This window comes from Temnothorax curvispinosus, unplaced genomic scaffold (assembly GCF_003070985.1).
Source record: "Temnothorax curvispinosus isolate PA1 unplaced genomic scaffold, ASM307098v1 QBEX01013138.1, whole genome shotgun sequence".
Taxonomy (NCBI): Eukaryota; Metazoa; Arthropoda; class Insecta; order Hymenoptera; family Formicidae; genus Temnothorax; species Temnothorax curvispinosus.
Genome location: NW_020222918.1, coordinates 362,395 through 379,901, shown reverse-complemented (window position 1 = coordinate 379,901; position 17,507 = coordinate 362,395). Strand labels below are relative to the sequence as shown.

Genomic DNA, 17,507 nt, shown 5'->3' with positions numbered 1-17,507 from the left:
GAACGCGGCACGCTTGAAAGCGTCTCGCGGTCAAACCTCGATTCGCGAATTTGATCAAGACAAAATTCTTCAAATTACTTAATAGTCTATTTATAGAGGCGAGGCGCGACGGAAAACCAATGCAAATGAATAAACGAATATTGCATAATCCGCCGGTGATGTGTGTCTTTCATACGTGACATTTTCGTGAGAACGAATCGAAGTATATTTGAAAAAAGGGTATTCGGCGACGCTCGTTCGCGACGATCGACGAAAACCGCGCGAGAAAATCAACGACAAATCATGTATTAAAAGCACACCTAAAAGGGAACCATTATCGCTCACGTTGCTCGTTTCACCGTGCAACTTCGACTCGCACGACTATCCAGACGTAAAAATCGATCGATATTCTTGAAAAAAAATAAAATAAATCGCGAAAGATCGCATCGGCCCGCGTCGGGGAAACGTATCGGGGACCGCGTATTGATCGCGGGGAGATCGTAACAGTAATTTATCGCGTCGAGCAGACGCGATCGTGTCCACTTTCGAATAACCGATGCAGGTTCGTGAATTTAATAGAGCGAGGCTTTATCGGGACATCCGTCTCCTTGTTTGTCGCAGCTGCACGTTAATGAATAAGGGGTTGGGAAAGGAGAGGAGCGAAGAAAAACGCGCACATGGCGCAACTGCGAAAACGGACAGGACGCGACACGTGCGACGTGTGTGTTGCGCGCGCACATGCATGCAGTGTACATACGTATATGTGTATGTTATATACGTATATGTATACACACATTCGTTATATATCGTTAGTATGAGTGTGCTTGACGGTATACGCGTGTATACCCATGCATATTTATGTGTATTACGACGCAATATGATAACACATATTATACATATTATCACACACATACGCGCGTGTATGCACATACGTACGTGTAGCGATGAATTTGCGTCGTTTTCCGTAAAATCATATCTCTCTCAATCTAAACAGTGCAACATAATTAAAATATATAATTATAAACAGGTCGGAGCCGAGGGTTTCTATTTTCGCGACACGTGCCTGCACTGCCTGCAGCCTGCAGCTCGCTTCACGCGACACGTCACGAGAGCGAGGAGGAGTAAAGGGGTGGAGGGGCAACGGCGGCGACGCAAGCCAATATGGCGGCCGCGACGGACGGACGATGACGATGAGATAGGGGACGGGGACTGCGCGTTCACGTGTACCACGTTACACGCGTCGAACGCTAGACACTCTCCTCGAATATTAACGAGAACGACGCCGATCGTTGCTGACGGTCATAGATGTTCGATTCGAGTTCGACAGCGCGAGAGAAATGATCGGGATCGTCGCGATAACGGCCCCCGGCCGCTCCGGCTCGCGTTAGATGAAGACAAAAAGGGAGAAAAAGAAAGAGACAGAGAGCTGCTCGCACGAGTTAAACTGCGTTTGGCATTTCGTCAGCATTCCGTTAGGAGCAGTTAGGAGGTGCCGAAGACACCTCAAGGATAACCCCAATACACCGTCGATGTAACGCGCGCGAATGCGTAGATAAGATAGATAATTAGGATGATTATGGATACGACGCGGTAGCCGCGTCGCAAGTAGTTTTTTTTAGTTGCGTTACGAAGGTTAAACCATGACTGGCAGCTGATATCGTCGTTATCGTCTCAACAAGCCCAGTGGCACATTGTCATGTTCGTCGACGAGCACTGACTACTGGACAGTCGAGTCTGATAGAAGCGTTCGACGAAGGGTCGGTCGAAGGCGGTACGTCTTTCCGCATTTTACACGTCCGTACATAAAATTCGGAGTACGATGTCGTGGGTGAGAGAACGCACTTTGAACTGGTTTCAACTCCTGGCTTTGAAGATCATTAAAACCGGCCAGTTACCCAGGCATGTGGCGTTTATCATGGACGGTAACAGACGTTATGCGAACAAACGTAATATAGTGAAAAAAGAGGGGCACTCGCAGGGGTACGTATGCTTGAAGAGAGTTTGCAGATACGTTATAGTCTACGTTATGTTCGTCTAATGTCTTGTGTTTTGTTTGTGACAGGTTTGAAAAAATGACCGAGACGTTGAATTGGTGCATGGATCTTGGCATTTTAGAGGTCACGGTTTATGCTTTCAGCATAGAGAACTTTAAGCGCAGCAAAGAGGAAGTCGATGAGCTCATGGACCTTGCCAGGCAGAAGTTCAAGCGTCTCCTAGTAGAGAAGTATGCGTGACATTTCAAATCGGGCATTACTTTGCGTCACAGTTGCATAGATCTTGCTGTTACAAATGTAAAAAATTTCCAGGGATAAGTTAATGGAATTTGGAGTGTGCATTCGCGTGATTGGCAATTTGTCCTTGCTTCCAGAAGATTTATGCAAATTGATCGCTGAAGCTATGGTCCTCACGAAGGACAATAACAAAGCATTTTTAAATCTTGCTTTTTGTTATACGTGTAAGTACGGTCACTGTAAACCATATTTATATTCACACTCGATGTTATATTTTATATACTAGCTGTGGATGAAAAGTTACATTACTTTCTAATGTTAAATATATATATTATATATATATATATATTTAATATATATAATGTAAAGTAATGTGTTATATACAGTGTAAAGTAATAAATTATAAAAAACATGTACATATAATTTAAAACAAAATTTTTTGTTTTTTACATATCTGCAGCAAGGGATGAAATTACTCATACAATTAAAGATATAGTAAAGGGTGTAAAGCATACTGATATTTTACCAGAAGATATTAATGAACACCTGATTGCCGACTGTTTGTACACTTACAAGTCTCCAAATCCAGATTTATTAATTCGTACTTCCGGAGAGACTCGATTGAGCGATTACCTCTTGTGGCAAGTAAGAAGACGTATTTCATTTTTTGTGACTTGAATATATTTCTTCTTCTGTAACTTATCGAAGCAGAATCTAAAATAACGAACAATCAAACGTCTAAAATAATTTTACCTAATTTTTTTTGTTTAGATTGCTGACTCCTGCGTCTACTTTACCGATGTATTGTGGCCTGAATTCAGTATATGGCATTTTCTCGGTGCAGTTTTTTATTATCAGAGATGTTATCCTGACTTACAAAAATTTAGGAAGAATTCGAAACCAATCGTGCATAATAGTAGAGTATCCATGTACGTCGATAAGTTGCATCATGAACGCGACGTTATGATTAAAAATATATATCTATCGACAGTTCAGTCCTAGAAACAAATAAACGCTATTCCAGTAAATCTAATCAGTAAAATATGCTGAAAATCTATCGCATGTATTTAGCTTCAAATTAACTTTCCATTACGGTATAGTTTACGGTATACTTTTTCCTCAGGCAATTTTATTCTATTTCGTGAATATATGTCTACCAAATTATTACAGCGATTAAATTGTATTATGTCTCGTGCATCAACAAAATTAAATTGATAATAAATTTATATATATATTTATACATATAAAAGTGGTGTGTGTATATATAAATTTATATATAAGAACTAGTCAAGCGATTAAACAAAGACAGAAGATGAAACAAATCATATATGAAAACTAATGTTAAAATTTATACAAATATTTGTTCTATGGACACATTTATAATACCATAAACTCAGGGAGATAGCTACAGGTACTTCCAGCTACATAAGATGTTTTAGAAAACAAGAAATAATAAAAGGAATAATTAAATCTTTAAAATATGTAAACTGAGCAAGACCTAATATTGAAATGCTTGAACAATGAAAAAAATTACTGAAGTTTTTACTTGTACAGAATCTTTTTCATTTTTCTCTCATATAAACATGACATGTAAAATAGATTCATTCTTATGAAGAAATGAGATCATTAGGAAAGCTTATAAAATACGTATAAGATATGTATAATTAAGTAATTTATCAATCAATCTTGCCGATAAAAATTTAATAATGAATTGTAACAATTTCAGCAAGTATCGGTATTCTATTACAATGAGATATTTGTTTTCTGAAACGTCCTAATCATAATTGTATGTAGATCAGTAGATGATAAAATTCGCTTCCATAAAGTGTTATGTTATAGAGCATTTATGTATTTATTTATCTCTGTATGTACATTCCATACATCGGTTTTCCGATTGCCATGTGCATTGGAGAATTGTAAAACAAATATAATAGCGATAACAAATTATATGTATATCAAATAAATAATGTTAGTCATAATATTAACACGCGTGGTTATAAAGATATAAATATACGAATAAGTTCTTTACGTTGCAATATGTACTTTATATATATATATATATATATAGATCTGTTTTCGAATTCGAGAAGTGTGTATAGAACGGCCTATACACTATTTACAATAACCTTGTTTCATCATGTGTTGTTGCACAAAGCAAATAACAATGTTTACGAATGTACACTTAGGGTCAATCACTCTATCGAAATAAGATGTACACAATATTTTTCAAGTCTATAGTTCTTCGTCAGCATGATTTAAAATATCACTATATGGGATAAAATTTGTTCATATTACAGAATACTCAACACCTTGCACAATATTTAGCCTATCGCGAAGCAAAAGTATCCCAATATCTATATATAATCTTATTTACAATTTATTCAATATGTATCTCTTATATTGAGCCTGATTAAGATAAAGTAAATATAGTAAACATTTACGATATAGATACAATTTTTTTAAATGTACATACAAGAAATATACATTTAGTCTGCTTTTCTAACTGTTGGAGATATCGTGCGATTATTTTTTTTTTATATACTCATTAAAGATATAGGAACATATGTATTGGCACATCTCTAATAGCTAGAAAATCGTCATTTGGATAAAAATGTGGATCATAGAACTGAATGTTGGAATTATATTTGCGTTTGATGATTTCACAGGAAGACAAAAAATTGGCTAGTTAGACATAAAAAAATGGTTAAAGGGACTCTTATATGTTTGTTAACAGTTCAGTTTTTAAGCACAGTTTTTATGTATTGATTCGATAAGAAATCAATTTCGTAAAAAATCAATTTTTTTACTTATTAGAAAGTGGAGATATTTCAGTTTTGTTCAATTGTATCTATATCGAAAGAAATACAATCAAAGCGAGATAATCGTAACAGGGAGATAAATGTGACGTCTTAATATTATGTTACAAGTTAATGACACTGAATATTGACTCGGCAGTCATCGTCGTTGAATAAATCTATGATTGTTAAGTTCATAATGGGGTGTGCAGCGTCACATTTATCGCGCTGTTAACAACATTATCTCAAACGATAATTTACCACTTCATCTTGCAATAATACTTAATTACGTCAAATCAACTTGCTTTTGCGCGTGTCCTTATTTCGAGTTATAAGGCGGATAACGTCTCGTCGAGGGTTGCCTCTGTCTGGCCAGAAAAGATTGACCCTGTCCCGAACTAAGCGCCGCAAGGCGCTGATCCATCACTTCTTTATGACAGTTCAGACCTAGTCTATGAAAGGCCGTCACCATCAGCTTCTCCTCCATCTCTCGCAGCAACCTGGACTCCTTCATAGACCGCTCCATGTCCTCGATCATCTTGCGCTGCTCCACCAGTTGGTTGCGCAGCACGGCGACCTCGCTCGGCGAAGAGTTGCTCTGCTTCGGGTCGAGACTCTTTATTACACTCTTGGCCTTCTCAATGTACTTCTTGTAACGTTCCTCGAGCGCGGCGTTCTCGTATTCCTTCCGCGTGAGCTTCTCCTGAAGAGCGAAGGCCTTCTGCTTCTGAGCCTGCAGAACGCTCTCGCGCTCTTCGAGCTGCAGGGTCAATCGTTCCTTGTCGGTTTGCGCTTTTCGCAGTTCGTCCTGCAGCTGCGACATCTTCTGATTCAAGCCCACGTTGTCGCTCTTGCTGTCGCCGCCAACCTGAGTGCCCATGGCTTCCTCTAATTTGGTTTCCAACTCCATTATCCTTTGATTCGCCTTGCGATTTTGCCCCCGCAGCGTGTTGAGACGCTCCTCGGAGTCCTCGAGTAACGCCTGCACACTCGGCAGCTTGTCATCGTTGCCGGTCAGCTTCATCTTCATCATCTTGTTCTCCAGCTGCAGACAGAGTAGCTTCTCTTTGACCTCAAGCGGGATCATTTCCGTCGCGGAGACTCCGGTACTGTCGGCACTGGGTTTCGCCATGTTCTCGGCGGCTTGCAGTTGCGTGCACTTCAGCTCCTCGTTCGTCTCTTTCAGGGCGTCTCTCTCGATGGTCAGCCGATCCCTCTCCCTCTGCAGGGCGCCCAACTTCGCTTCCATTTTCTTGCCCTCGAACTCAAGCCGATCGTTCTTGTTGCTCTGTTCGTCTAGCCTGTGATGGACCTCCGCGAGCTGTTGCTTACATACCTCCAGATGACCGCGCAGCATCGTCGTGCGCTTTGCTTCTTCCTCGTAGTCCAATTTAGCTTGCAGATACTCGACGTTCTTATCTTCCAGGATCTTCAATTGCCTCTTAAGGTCACTCATGTCCTCCATCTTCTTCTTGTACGACTCTATCGTGATTTCGTACTTTGCTACCTTGTCCGTATTTTCCCTCAAGGCGTCCACCTCGTCCTTCAGGTGGTTCGCCTCGTCGGCCGCCTTTTGCAGATCCTCCTGCCTCGACTGCAGCTCCAACACCTCCTTCTCCAACACTTCTACCTTTAATCTATAATCATCCCTGGACGTCTCCATCTTGAACAGCTCATCCTTCAACTCTTCCACCTGCTTCCGCAGCCCGGAATACTTGAGGATAGAGCCGGACTCCTCCGGATTCTCAAACTCGTCCAGCCGCTCCTGGAGTTTCTTGTTCTCCGTGATCAACGCGGCCTTCTCCTCCTGCAACAGAGAGAGCTGCTGATCGAGCTCGTGACACCTTTGCGCCAGCTGGTCCTTCATGTCCGCCGTCGCCTGTAGCTCGGCGTAGAGCCGCTGCTGAGCGCCGTCCGCCACGTCTACCAGGGACTCGAAGTTCAGCTCCTGGATGCTCTGCATTATCGCCTGCTGCACCGTCTCCTCCATACCCATTATCCTGGTGATGTACTGCTGCTTCTGGTCGCAGTTGACCGCGCAGCCGAGGATCAGCTGCAGCAGCCGGCGCAGCTCGTCGTTGTCGCAGTGCTCGCCGATCTTGCCCGCGTCCGGCTTGGCGTAGCCGGACAACTGTTGGTTCAGGCACTCCACGTAGTACTCCATCACCGCCTCCACGATCTTCTTCATGTTGCTGACCCTCAGGCGCCAGTTGGTGCCCACGTCGGTCTTGATCTTCGCCTTCCACACCGCGGTGAACCATTCCGGCGCGATCTTGGCCAGGGCCTCCGCCAAGGCGACCCCGTCGCTTATCTCCTCCGCGGAGCTGTGCGGCGCTTGAAGGTCAAAGGTGCCCAGCCACTTGATCAGGTAGCCCAACTGCTGCCGGTAGTCCCCCATTTTGTCGCTTTTCCTATCCCGATCCCTGGACCTGCCTGGACCCAGAGAGCTCGAAGCAGGGGACTCGTCGACGACTTGTAGCTCTCGTCAAATTCCGCCAGTTGTGTCGCCCTCGTGACCGCGATTCTCGGTCGAATTCATAATACCGCGACGTCGAAATCGGGAGACGCCGTGCCGCGCGGGTCAGGGACGTGGCCGAGGATCGCCGTGGGCCGGGTCGCTCGCTAATCCGTGCGTACTCGAGCTAACCAAGAAACGGCCAGTGTCATCGCGCGTCGATACGGCGGCCCGATAGCGCCTTATCGGGGCGGAAGTCGCGAAATTCGAGCACCGCCTCGGACAACAGCTCGTGCACGTAGCGCGCGATAATTGTATCATTTGTATCGTGCATGACGCGCGTCAGCCGACGAGGGAGACGCGCCAGTCGATCATTTCGCTGTCCCAGTTACTCCTCCGGGTGGCCCGCATCTGCGAACGATAAAACGAGGTTCGGTCATACGCGTTAAGGGACCCGTTCACGATCAATCGTATATTGTGCAATATTGCCCAGTTGTGGAACTTCGAAATAACATCATTGATCGTGAACGGGTCCCTTTTTACGTGCCTCCCGTCGCTTTCTTTCCGCCTGAACTACCTCTTTTCCTCTCCAACGAAGGAACTTAAGCTCGGTCTCCGTGGTGAAGCGTGCCCAGGTGCCGTTTGACGTTGTTTGACGTTTCTCTCGTCGAAAAAGCAAGTGGGAATTTGGAGCAGCTGGGAATCCAGCTGTCGCGGAATTTGTTCGTGATTCGCAGCGGTGATCGAGCGACGAGAAATGACTCCGAGATCAAGATCGCTCGATCTGGCGCGTATCTGCCGACGTGACAATAATATTTATATATGTTACACGAGTCTCTTGTAAAAAAGTTAGAAAGGAGACACGCGGAAACGGAGCTCTGGTAGGATACGTAATAAAGCATGTGTGTGTTTGTGTGCGTTGTGTGTGTGTGGTAGACAGGTTAGGATGGAATTGTTGAATTAGCATGAGTGTCATATTAGATCATTAGATGTAAGTCTGTCGTGGAAGATAAAATGATATAAGGAAAGATATTGAAGGAGTTCTTTCGCTTTCTTTCTTCGAGCTAACTTTATCTCGCATAGAATGAAATTTATGAAAGTCACTCTGCGTTTAGTTTCTAATTAAGTGTTAAAACGCGCAATTAGCTTGTAACATCATCGATTTTCTTTACTTTTCATTTCATAGAGTTGATCTGTTTGAATTATATATGCATATCAATTGTTTCATTCGAAAAGTGACAAGAGAGACTTGCAGTTTGCTTTTCAAGTAGTGGCACAAATACAAAACTCCGTGGACGTGTTGCATTTTTAAGAAAATTGTTCTTCTCTTTTTAGATTATAAGATCATCCTGGAAAAAATGTTCTTGGCGAGAGTCATTAGAAAGTCCGCGGTGGCGGTGAGTCCGGTTAAGCAGCGGTGTAAGCTGTACTCGCATCAGGCGTCGTCGAGGGCTACAGTTCGCCCTACCCTGCCTTTGGGATGCTTGCGATTCTGCAGCGACAGCCCACCTAAATGTTGGAATTGCGACTACACGTACAAGTCCGAGCTGTTCTGCTCGAAGTGCAAGGTGTTGCAGGAATGGCCGGGGAACTTGAACTATTTCGATATCATGGGAATCAAAAGGGAATACAACGTGGCGAGCGAGGAGATTCATAAAAAGTACAGGGAGCTGCAGAAAATGTTGCACCCCGACAAGTTTGGCAACAAATCCGAGGTAAGCGTTCACGGAACCAAGCCTAGACGATCTTCTCTCGGAAGCTTTTTGTAATTTATTGTGTAATCAAAATTCTCCCTTTCTTATCTGTAAGTAAAATTTGTTTTAACTGTGTCGATAGAAAGAAAGGCAAATCTCAGAGAAGTTGTCGTCTCTAATAAATAAGGCTTACAGTACGTTGGCGCATCCATTAAAAAGAGGATTATATATGTTGCAATTAAAAGGTATATCAATACCAGAAGGTACTACCAGTTTGAATGCAAAATTTCTCATGGAGATTATGGAACGTAACGAAGAGATAGAAAATGCGATGGAGGACAGAGATAAGATCTTGAAACTGGCCAAAGAATCCAGGGAACTGCTCGACACAATGTCAAAGTAATCTTCATTTTTGGTAGCTTTAATCTACATGAAATCTACACCAAAATCGTTTTCAGTGTTTAACGTCATTCTTTTCGATTCTTTTTTTTCAGGCAAGTGGCAGAGGCGTTCAGTAAAGAAGATATTGACACGGCAACGAAGATTTTAATAAAAATGAAGTATTACGATACTGTAGATAACAGGTTAAAGAAGCTGAAGCATGACTTAGGTGTAGTAGAATAAATACATTGCAGTTTTTGCAAAATACAAATATTCTACACGAAACATTTTAATATTTTCGCTCGCTATATAAAATGTAAAAAATATGTTTTTGAACTGTATATACATATATATATGTTATAACATATGTACAGATTTGTGTTTAGTGGATCTTAAAACTTGTATATACGTACGATCTCTCATTTTATCGCGTCAACTTGATTTATTTGTAACAAATCAATGAAATCTAAATAAGTTCATACGTAATATAAATTTAACAAGCTTAATCTAGATAATGTAAGTATAAAGCACGAGGATAAAAGTTGGACTGAGAGGGGAAACTCGATACATTTGCCTTACGTTTGCTGATTATCTATTTTCCATTGCTCCAGCCACTGACATACTCTATTTACATTATCCATCATCTGATCTGGAGTATTGTTCGTTAGCTCGTGCACTATCTCTTCCCTGTAGTATTCCCTCGCCTCTTCGAGAATAATTTGAAAAATCTCGCAGTCTATATTGTCCTCCAGTTTCCTCCCGCAGTAACCCCTGTCCTTGAGACGGTCGTACAAGATGGTGTTGTCCGTTCTGAGCACGAATACGATGTCGATCCATCTTTCGGGGAAGAAATCGGCGCTGTGATAGTCGACAATTTTTCCTCCTTCGCTCATAGGACCTTTCATACTGTTCAGTAACTGGAACGCGATATTACACAAAGATTTTTGTATGTTTGAGATGTGAAAATGTATCCCAGATAGCAGAGTGCGTCAAATGACGTTATAATGCTGTCAAAGTGACGTCTCTAACGACAACAATCCGTCAGTTTGACTGCACTATTACGCCACTTGACGCCACTCTGCTATCTCTGTAGGGTAGGTATTAATATCAATATAATTTTATTTCAATCAAACTTTGTGCATATAACGAGATGCAAGAAATTACCTTCCTCTCGTCCAACACGCTGCATTGGTACTCCTCGTCGTACTCCTCCAGGCACTCATTCTCGATGGCAATTTTACTGACATCCAGCCACTCCAGTCCAGTTCTCTGCGACAACATGCTCGACATCATACTCTTGCCCACGCCAGGTGTGCCTGAAAAACGAGATTCGACAATTCTCTCTCTCTCTCTCTCTCAAAGGATATTCAGAATTTATATTAAATAATGTAATATATGTATGTTATCGTGTACCTGTTATTAAAATGTTAGGTTCGCTTCTGTGCATGTTCAACATCTTGCGGAGATACAGATGCGGCGACAGTCAGAGGTCAGTCCCAACCACGTGCGCTTCTGGCTTCGTCAGCTGAGCTACGCCGTGAGAAGTGCGGAGCAAAACAATAGGATTTATAATATCTACGCAACGCTGGCGAATTTCTTAAGGGATCAGTACAATTTAGGTACCCGCCGATTGGTTCTTCGGTTGACTAACAGAAAAAGGAATTGGCTGTCGCGTTTTCTGTATTTATCTAATACTATTTATAAAAAAATTTTTTTAGGCGTGTCGATTGGCTACAGGATAGAGAAGTTCTCGAGTTTCCAGAAATTCTGGAAGTCCCTATCCCCCAACCCAGACAGCGCGCATGTCTAAAAGACGTCTTTAGATGTCTTTAGACACGTATGTCTAAAAATATATATTATTTATTAATAAAACCTCTCTTTTGAAATTTGAATTTATTTTCGTGTTGGTTATTTAGCTACTGAATGTAGATTTTGGAATACAGACATATAAGATATTTCTAGACACTCCCCTTCTCCGTTCTGATAACCAATCAATGCGTCAAAAAAAACCATTGAAAAGTTGGATCAGTTTTAGCAATAGAAAACAGACCCTACGGGCCCACAGGGCTCTGAGGGCGGGGGGGGATATCCATCCATACACATACACGTGTCCTAAGGGCACGTGCTTGAAATTTCAACGTCACCATTCATGCCCGTACGAAAATCTAGGAGAGATAAGCGACGCCGAGCGAAGGTTAGATCCCGGTCCGCTGTGCGTGACTCGTTTATTTGTGGACAAGTGGCTGCGAGGGACGGACGTCTACGTCGGGAATATATGCTCCGTGACCACGGGTGCAACGTAACACGTGTTGGGTCGAGTACGTTTATTTGTAGAGAAAGAGAGGACGTGGTGGCTCCGCTGGCAACGCAACGACGAATCTCCGTCGCCGATCCCGTAAGATCAGTTTTAACGTCGCTATCGGATTCGCGTCGTCGCGACGGCGGCGGACTCCGTCGCCGTCGCCGTTGTCTCGGGTACGGAGTACGCGATCGAGCGGGTATCCGCGGTTCGCTCGCGGCGACGATCGAGGTGCGCACGTCGTGCGCACTTCGCTCAAACGGTGCAGCGATCTGGCGTCGCGACGGCACGGCGACGGTGAACTGGTGACGAGTCCCGACGACGACGTCGCCGTCGGGAAACGCGTCGCCTGATCGGCGACGCATTTTTCGCCGTCCCCTAACCTGCCACGCCGTCGTCGCGCCGAGTAACCTGACGCGGCATAACATATTGCGTCCCGATTCGCCGCGCTGACGCGACCAGTCGCGCGGATGACTCAGCGGCGCCGTCGGCCGCGCGGCATCGCATCGGCCCGGCGGGACACGTGGCCGTGCGTCGCGTCGGAGGCGTCGTGGCGCGAGATGTGTGTGCCTTGAAGCGCAACGTGTTTTCGACATGCTGAAAAGTGGAGCGCGCGCTGGCTATATAGTCTTACCAGATGGACCTAGAGGATGAATCCGATTTCCGATTAAAAAGCGCACGTCGATTCACGCTTTTTTTTATTTTCTGCCGCGTGAGTAATTCCTCCGATCGGCAAGGAAGCGAAACCTGCCTGTCGTCCCTTGACCCTTCTTTTACTTTGGAAACGAGAAGTCTTTGGAGCTTGTCCTCCGGATCTGACACGCCGAACCGCGAAAGGCTGCAAAATCTCGGGGGGGCAAAGTTATCGAGATGTATGTTATGCGATAACGATAATAACGGTTCTCTTTTTCTGTTTTTGCATACAGATTGTAGCAGCATTAGCGGGATACACGGATCGCGTAGCAAAATTTGTGCAGTGGCAAAGTAGTGCAGCCAAGATCCCAGCCATTCACGCCGGAAACATAGATCTTGAGGAATTCGAGCGTCGCGACGGTGCAGAAGGGCTCTATGTGCTCCACCGTGACTCGGGCGAATGGTACTTTAGTTTCCAAGAGCCTGCTACTGTGGTATCGCGAGAGGTGCGTCCAGGTGGCCTGTAATCCCGGTGTGCAACAGCGGCAAAATGCTCAACGAGATCAGGGCGGCGGTACTGTTCTTAGTAAAGCTGATCGAAAGAAGCGAAAAATTTAGTCCCGATCAATTGGAATGCTTCAAGCGGCGCCTGGTCGAACTGCTGACGGAACGCTTCAAGAACCACTGGTTCCCCGACAAGCCGTTCAAGGGCCAGGGCTACCGTTGCATTCGCGTCAACGGCCACAATCGTCGGGACGCGACTCTAGAGTCCGCCGCGAGCGCTGCCGGTGTCAGGTACGAGGATCTGGCACTGCCGGTGGAGTTAACGCTGTGGGTTGATCCCAACGAGGTCTGCTGTCGATTCGGGGAGAGCAAGGGATCGTACTGCACGCTGGCATCATTCGACGACAAGGAGAACACCGTACCCATTTTCCAATCCGAGCATAACGACAACGCCGAGAACGAGAACAAGCTAGCCCACGTGGGGCCTATCAAGATACAGGTGAGCACTGATAGATTAAAAACAGATTAAAATCTTAATGTATACGCATGTAAATGTGAACGTAGATTTTAATAGAATAGATGAAAGAATTCTTTATAGATGTATTCAATAGAGGAAATTAGTAGCCTCGGAGATATTCAATTTTTCAATTTGTAAATCAATTACTTTCAGCTATACGAAACGCTCGCATAATAGATAATTTACAAAACATCCGTTCCGAGTCTATTGATATGGCGGACAGCGTGAGTTGTTGCGTAAAGGACTATTGACTTACAAATTGAACAATCAAATGTCGCTGAAAGTATTAATTTCCGCATACATTTGTTATCTATAACTCGTTTGACCTCTGTATCTTCTTTGTTTTCCATATCCGATCGGGCGCTACGCGAAATCCCTAAAATGATATTAAACTCTGATGCATTCTGATTCCAGAAATCCCCTCTAACCGCAAGCACGGAACAACAGCCGAAATCAAAACCATTAAGCGTCGCTAATCAAAATCAACAGCATAGCAATAACGGTACAGGTAAGAGGCGCAACTTGAATAGTCCTAGGCTGCACCTGAACAGAAATCGTTCGTGGTTCGGCCATTCCTTCAGCATGGGTTACGGCCCTCATCCAATCAGCCAGCCATGGTATAATATAATGCCTCCGCATTTCCTCGGTGGCCCTTCACCGCCGCCCTTTATGGGACACCGAGGAAACAAGTGGGTACAGCCCTCTTATCCCGCGGGACCCGCCCGTTTCCACCATTGGTCTCCCAAAGCTGCTCTTAAGGTATAAAGAAAATCGTAAAAAAAAAAGCAGTTAAGAAACCTGTTTCTTTTTGAAAAGAAAAGAAAATTTGAAACAAAATGCGACTTGTTTTCCAGAAAATGCATATTATTGTTTTAGCCCGAGACAAACCGTTACATTGTGATCCATCATTAATTAAAAAGATTTTAATTAAAATGTATTCGTGACATATTATGTGTACAAATAGAGAGTGTAATGTAGTAAGTGTAAATTTTTATATTAGAAACAGGTTTATTAACGCGTTTTTCAGCGACGAAAATTATCCATCCTGTAATTACAAATTACCTTGTTCGAACTAAGGCTTACGATTTTTTATGACTATGAGAAGAATTGCATTATTACATATTACGTATATATATGATAATAAATTGGAGTAATAGATGTTTAACTCCGGATGCAAGGTTGCTTGTAAAAAAAGGTAGACTAGTGGCAATTTAAATAGAATAGTAAACGACGCATTGTAGTATATGCGTGAAATGAAGGTAGATGTCATATCATGACGAGTTATTTCTTCGATCAATTCTTGAAATAACTTAAATTTTAATCGGAACGCGCGCGCGATATATATCGAGGAATTGAGAGAGAATCTGTTTGTCTTCATATAATTGTCGCAAATCGGTGAATTGTATATGCTTTGTTACATCTGTTTTGTTACATCTATTGTTGTCAAATGCGTTATTGAAGCTGTATAATCGAATTGGCAACGCCATTTGTTTAAGCGTTAATAGTTTATAATATGGGAAGAGTAATGGGAATATAATATGGAAAGTTTTAAAACTTGACGTACTCGGATATTTTCGGTGTGAAATGAAGTACACAATTTATAATTTCATTACTCACTTTATCACGTTGCATACGACGACACGCTTTCACTCATGTTTAACGATAAAGTTAAGTCGTAGCTTCACGTATTTTTTAAAGGTTTACCTGAATCTCTTTCGGCCATTATGCCCATAATTGTATAATCTGAAAAGATTACGGTAACTTTACATTGGAAACGTTTTTGTAAGAAGTAATACGTCGAGCAAGGCACAGAAAGAATTTAGAACTTTATTTCACGCCGAAAGAAATGTCCGTGTCAAGTCCCAAAATTCTTGGAATTAACTCCCGTTATTCGTCCCGTTATAGTCTAACATAAACTGGACTATAAACAACTGGTTTTGTTCCGATATGACTAATATTTGCTCTATAGTAGGTTTTATTTGCATCTTAACTATTGTATATCGTAACCGAGAATTGAATGAAGTGTTAAAAAGTTACCTTTTTCATCTCGTGTGTGTATATATATATATTACAATCGATTGTGATTGCGTGATAAACGTGATTGCGATAGAATCTTGATACATACTGATTTGGATAAATTCGATTTTATACATATATATATATATATTATTATATCGTCTATAACAAGGTGTGAGAACAAATTCGTTCTACCCTTCCATGCGAGGGTAGTGACGCGAATGCATTCTATTAATTTATGTGCTTGAAGAGAAAGAAGATCCACGACACTTGTTATTTAAAGATATACTGCCGTCATTGAGATTTTTTATCGATGATCAATGCCGTTGTTGGATTAACGAATCGACGCCGATATTAAAATTAATTGCGCTGCCACGTGCAGTTAGAAAAGTTGTTGTTGTCGTCGTGTTTGACGCGAACGAGCAAACGCCGAATTTATTCTTGTATAAATTACATGCTATTTTTAACTTTAAAATGTTTTTTGCGTATATTCGTTGTTTGCGTATATATTCAGCTTCTGATGAAGTTAACGCATTCAAACATAATGTAACATCAATGCAATAGTAATATCAGTGTCATGTCAATGTACATTCGGCCTTTTATATATATATACATATATATTATAGAGAATTTATATATGAGACATTAATAGATAATATATATTTACTTATACATATGTTGGCTTTATATACACAATAGACGTACGTATTTCTTGTTTTCATTACGGTGTTATCTTTATACATTGTGCTATATATACATATACTGTGCGTGAATATTTTAGTGACAAGTGTTGACGTCGAAAACTATGTAATTCTCATATGTAACTTATTCTCTGTAAGATCAGTTGTTCCTTCGAGATACTTTTATTGTGTTCACAGTATATTAATTGCGAATTAAACGTTTAACTTAATTTTGCGACAGCTAGTCAGGGTTACTGCGTAGTTAATGATCTTATCTTTGTATAACAGATAAAAACGTTTATATATATCTTGAATTATAATTAGCACACAGTTGATAGTATAGAAATGTACAATTTATTACGTTCTGTTTAATAAGTTCCATACGCTTATGTGTCTCCATCATATTTAAAAATAGTTAAATCCGTCAGTTTCTTAATAGAAATCTTCATAAGTTAACAATGTCAATTTTTTCGTAGAGTATGAGACGAGAATTAATAATCGCAAAATTGGTTAAAAATTAGATCTGTAAACTATCTTATGAAATCATTTCATTATCAATAACTCATTGTTTTTCGGTTTTGGGCGCTCGGCCTGAAACGCCGAAAATCGAACGGACCTAGTCCGAGATGTGCAATTAATTGTTAACATTGTGCAATATTTGTTGTGCAATGAACAACGTGTGAATCTTCTCGAAGGAACAATTTTTGTTACGTAAACAAGCGACATTGCGAATATCTGTAATTTCGAGATGAAAGAAATCTCTGAGAAGCACGAGGTGCATTCCTACTTCGCGCTAACTGATAGCAGGAATAACACATTTTTAAGTAATCGTTTTCTGTAATACGGTAGAATCATGGGGATCGGAGAGTAATGTTATATTTAATATCGCATGGTGTAGAATTGTAGCTGTGCCCGACACACGCGGACTGGTAATATCACTGTTGCCGGATACATGAGCGATGAAGATTAATCTAGATGTGAATTGTAATAAAAGTAGACTACGTTAGACATTTAATCAAATGACTCGTTGTAATATCTTCCCGCGGCCTTGTTTCGCGTAACGGAAGCGTCGCAATTTCGTGTCGACTTTATCTCGAGGTCGACGTTCAGCAAAGTGAATTAATTTCTTTCTCGTCGAATACATTGCAATCGTAGCCATCGTTTACCCAACGCGAATTAGTTGTAACGTTAAATAAAGCCATCATTGACATTTGATTGACATTTAAAGATTACTTTTAATGACATACTGGTCCCGAGAGAATTGAGAGCTTATATATAATAAAGATAAAGTCGAGATGATTTATATGTCGAAACGGTGCCTCC

At 41.9% G+C, this 17,507-nt stretch overlaps 5 protein-coding genes across 9 annotated transcripts; 3 read left to right on the top strand and 2 right to left on the bottom strand.

Moving 5' to 3' along the window:
• The first annotated feature begins 1,442 nt into the window (after positions 1 to 1,442).
• Positions 1,443 to 4,195, top strand: LOC112463346 (dehydrodolichyl diphosphate synthase complex subunit DHDDS). The gene is made up of 5 exons (XM_025029707.1): positions 1,443 to 1,959; positions 2,042 to 2,203; positions 2,286 to 2,434; positions 2,671 to 2,855; positions 2,982 to 4,195. Exons 1-5 carry the CDS (start codon positions 1,799 to 1,801, stop codon positions 3,210 to 3,212), a joined length of 888 nt encoding a protein of 295 aa, XP_024885475.1. The 5' UTR covers positions 1,443 to 1,798; the 3' UTR covers positions 3,213 to 4,195.
• A 149-nt stretch (positions 4,196 to 4,344) lies between these two features.
• On the bottom strand, positions 4,345 to 7,421 carry LOC112463343 (protein Hook homolog 3). Its single transcript, XM_025029705.1, has one exon. It carries the CDS (start codon positions 7,401 to 7,403, stop codon positions 5,325 to 5,327), a length of 2,079 nt encoding a protein of 692 aa, XP_024885473.1. The 5' UTR covers positions 7,404 to 7,421; the 3' UTR covers positions 4,345 to 5,324.
• A 392-nt stretch (positions 7,422 to 7,813) lies between these two features.
• Positions 7,814 to 9,806, top strand: LOC112463348 (iron-sulfur cluster co-chaperone protein HscB, mitochondrial). Of its 3 annotated transcripts, none has more exons than XM_025029713.1 (4): positions 7,814 to 7,890; positions 8,796 to 9,175; positions 9,297 to 9,553; positions 9,649 to 9,806. In XM_025029713.1, exons 2-4 carry the CDS (start codon positions 8,819 to 8,821, stop codon positions 9,776 to 9,778), a joined length of 744 nt encoding a protein of 247 aa, XP_024885481.1. In that variant the 5' UTR covers positions 7,814 to 7,890; positions 8,796 to 8,818; the 3' UTR covers positions 9,779 to 9,806. The 3 variants fall into 3 exon arrangements, with proteins under 3 accessions (XP_024885481.1, XP_024885480.1, XP_024885482.1); XM_025029712.1 differs by lacking the exon at positions 7,814 to 7,890 and adding an exon at positions 8,254 to 8,341; XM_025029714.1 differs by lacking the exon at positions 7,814 to 7,890 and adding an exon at positions 8,358 to 8,451.
• Positions 9,807 to 9,826: 20 nt separating this feature from the next.
• On the bottom strand, positions 9,827 to 11,137 carry LOC112463349 (adenylate kinase isoenzyme 6). Its single transcript, XM_025029715.1, has 3 exons — positions 10,949 to 11,137; positions 10,700 to 10,851; positions 9,827 to 10,452 (listed from the first exon to the last, which is right to left on the bottom strand). The coding sequence occupies exons 1-3, from the start codon at positions 10,989 to 10,991 to the stop codon at positions 10,111 to 10,113; spliced, it is 537 nt and encodes a 178-aa protein (XP_024885483.1). The 5' UTR covers positions 10,992 to 11,137; the 3' UTR covers positions 9,827 to 10,110.
• Positions 11,138 to 11,705: 568 nt separating this feature from the next.
• Positions 11,706 to 17,405, top strand: LOC112463347 (protein BTG3-like). Of its 3 annotated transcripts, none has more exons than XM_025029711.1 (3): positions 11,706 to 11,853; positions 12,761 to 13,470; positions 13,903 to 17,405. In XM_025029711.1, the coding sequence occupies exons 2-3, from the start codon at positions 13,018 to 13,020 to the stop codon at positions 14,251 to 14,253; spliced, it is 804 nt and encodes a 267-aa protein (XP_024885479.1). In that variant the 5' UTR covers positions 11,706 to 11,853; positions 12,761 to 13,017; the 3' UTR covers positions 14,254 to 17,405. The 3 variants fall into 3 exon arrangements, with proteins under 3 accessions (XP_024885479.1, XP_024885476.1, XP_024885478.1); XM_025029708.1 differs by having other exon boundaries at positions 11,706 to 11,930; XM_025029710.1 differs by lacking the exon at positions 11,706 to 11,853 and adding an exon at positions 12,369 to 12,546.
• Positions 17,406 to 17,507: the final 102 nt, after the last annotated feature.

Excerpts from the sequence above, each read along its gene's own strand:
- LOC112463346 (XM_025029707.1), top strand. The coding sequence starts at position 1,799 with ATGTCGTGGGTGAGAGAACGCACTTTGAACTGGTTTCAACTCCTGGCT. Across the intron at positions 1,960-2,041 it reads AAAGAGGGGCACTCGCAGGG|GTTTGAAAAAATGACCGAGA; the intron begins GTACGTATGCTT and ends TGTTTGTGACAG. Across the intron at positions 2,435-2,670 it reads TCTTGCTTTTTGTTATACGT|CAAGGGATGAAATTACTCAT; the intron begins GTAAGTACGGTC and ends ACATATCTGCAG.
- LOC112463343 (XM_025029705.1), bottom strand. The coding sequence starts at position 7,403 with ATGGGGGACTACCGGCAGCAGTTGGGCTACCTGATCAAGTGGCTGGGC.
- LOC112463348 (XM_025029713.1), top strand. The coding sequence starts at position 8,819 with ATGTTCTTGGCGAGAGTCATTAGAAAGTCCGCGGTGGCGGTGAGTCCG. Across the intron at positions 9,176-9,296 it reads AGTTTGGCAACAAATCCGAG|AAAGAAAGGCAAATCTCAGA; the intron begins GTAAGCGTTCAC and ends CTGTGTCGATAG. Across the intron at positions 9,554-9,648 it reads CTGCTCGACACAATGTCAAA|GCAAGTGGCAGAGGCGTTCA; the intron begins GTAATCTTCATT and ends CTTTTTTTTCAG.
- LOC112463349 (XM_025029715.1), bottom strand. The coding sequence starts at position 10,991 with ATGTTGAACATGCACAGAAGCGAACCTAACATTTTAATAACAG. Across the intron at positions 10,852-10,948 it reads ACCTAACATTTTAATAACAG|GCACACCTGGCGTGGGCAAG; the intron begins GTACACGATAAC and ends CTCGTTTTTCAG. Across the intron at positions 10,453-10,699 it reads GCGTGTTGGACGAGAGGAAG|TTACTGAACAGTATGAAAGG; the intron begins GTAATTTCTTGC and ends ATCGCGTTCCAG.
- LOC112463347 (XM_025029711.1), top strand. The coding sequence starts at position 13,018 with ATGCTCAACGAGATCAGGGCGGCGGTACTGTTCTTAGTAAAGCTGATC. Across the intron at positions 13,471-13,902 it reads TGGGGCCTATCAAGATACAG|AAATCCCCTCTAACCGCAAG; the intron begins GTGAGCACTGAT and ends TTCTGATTCCAG.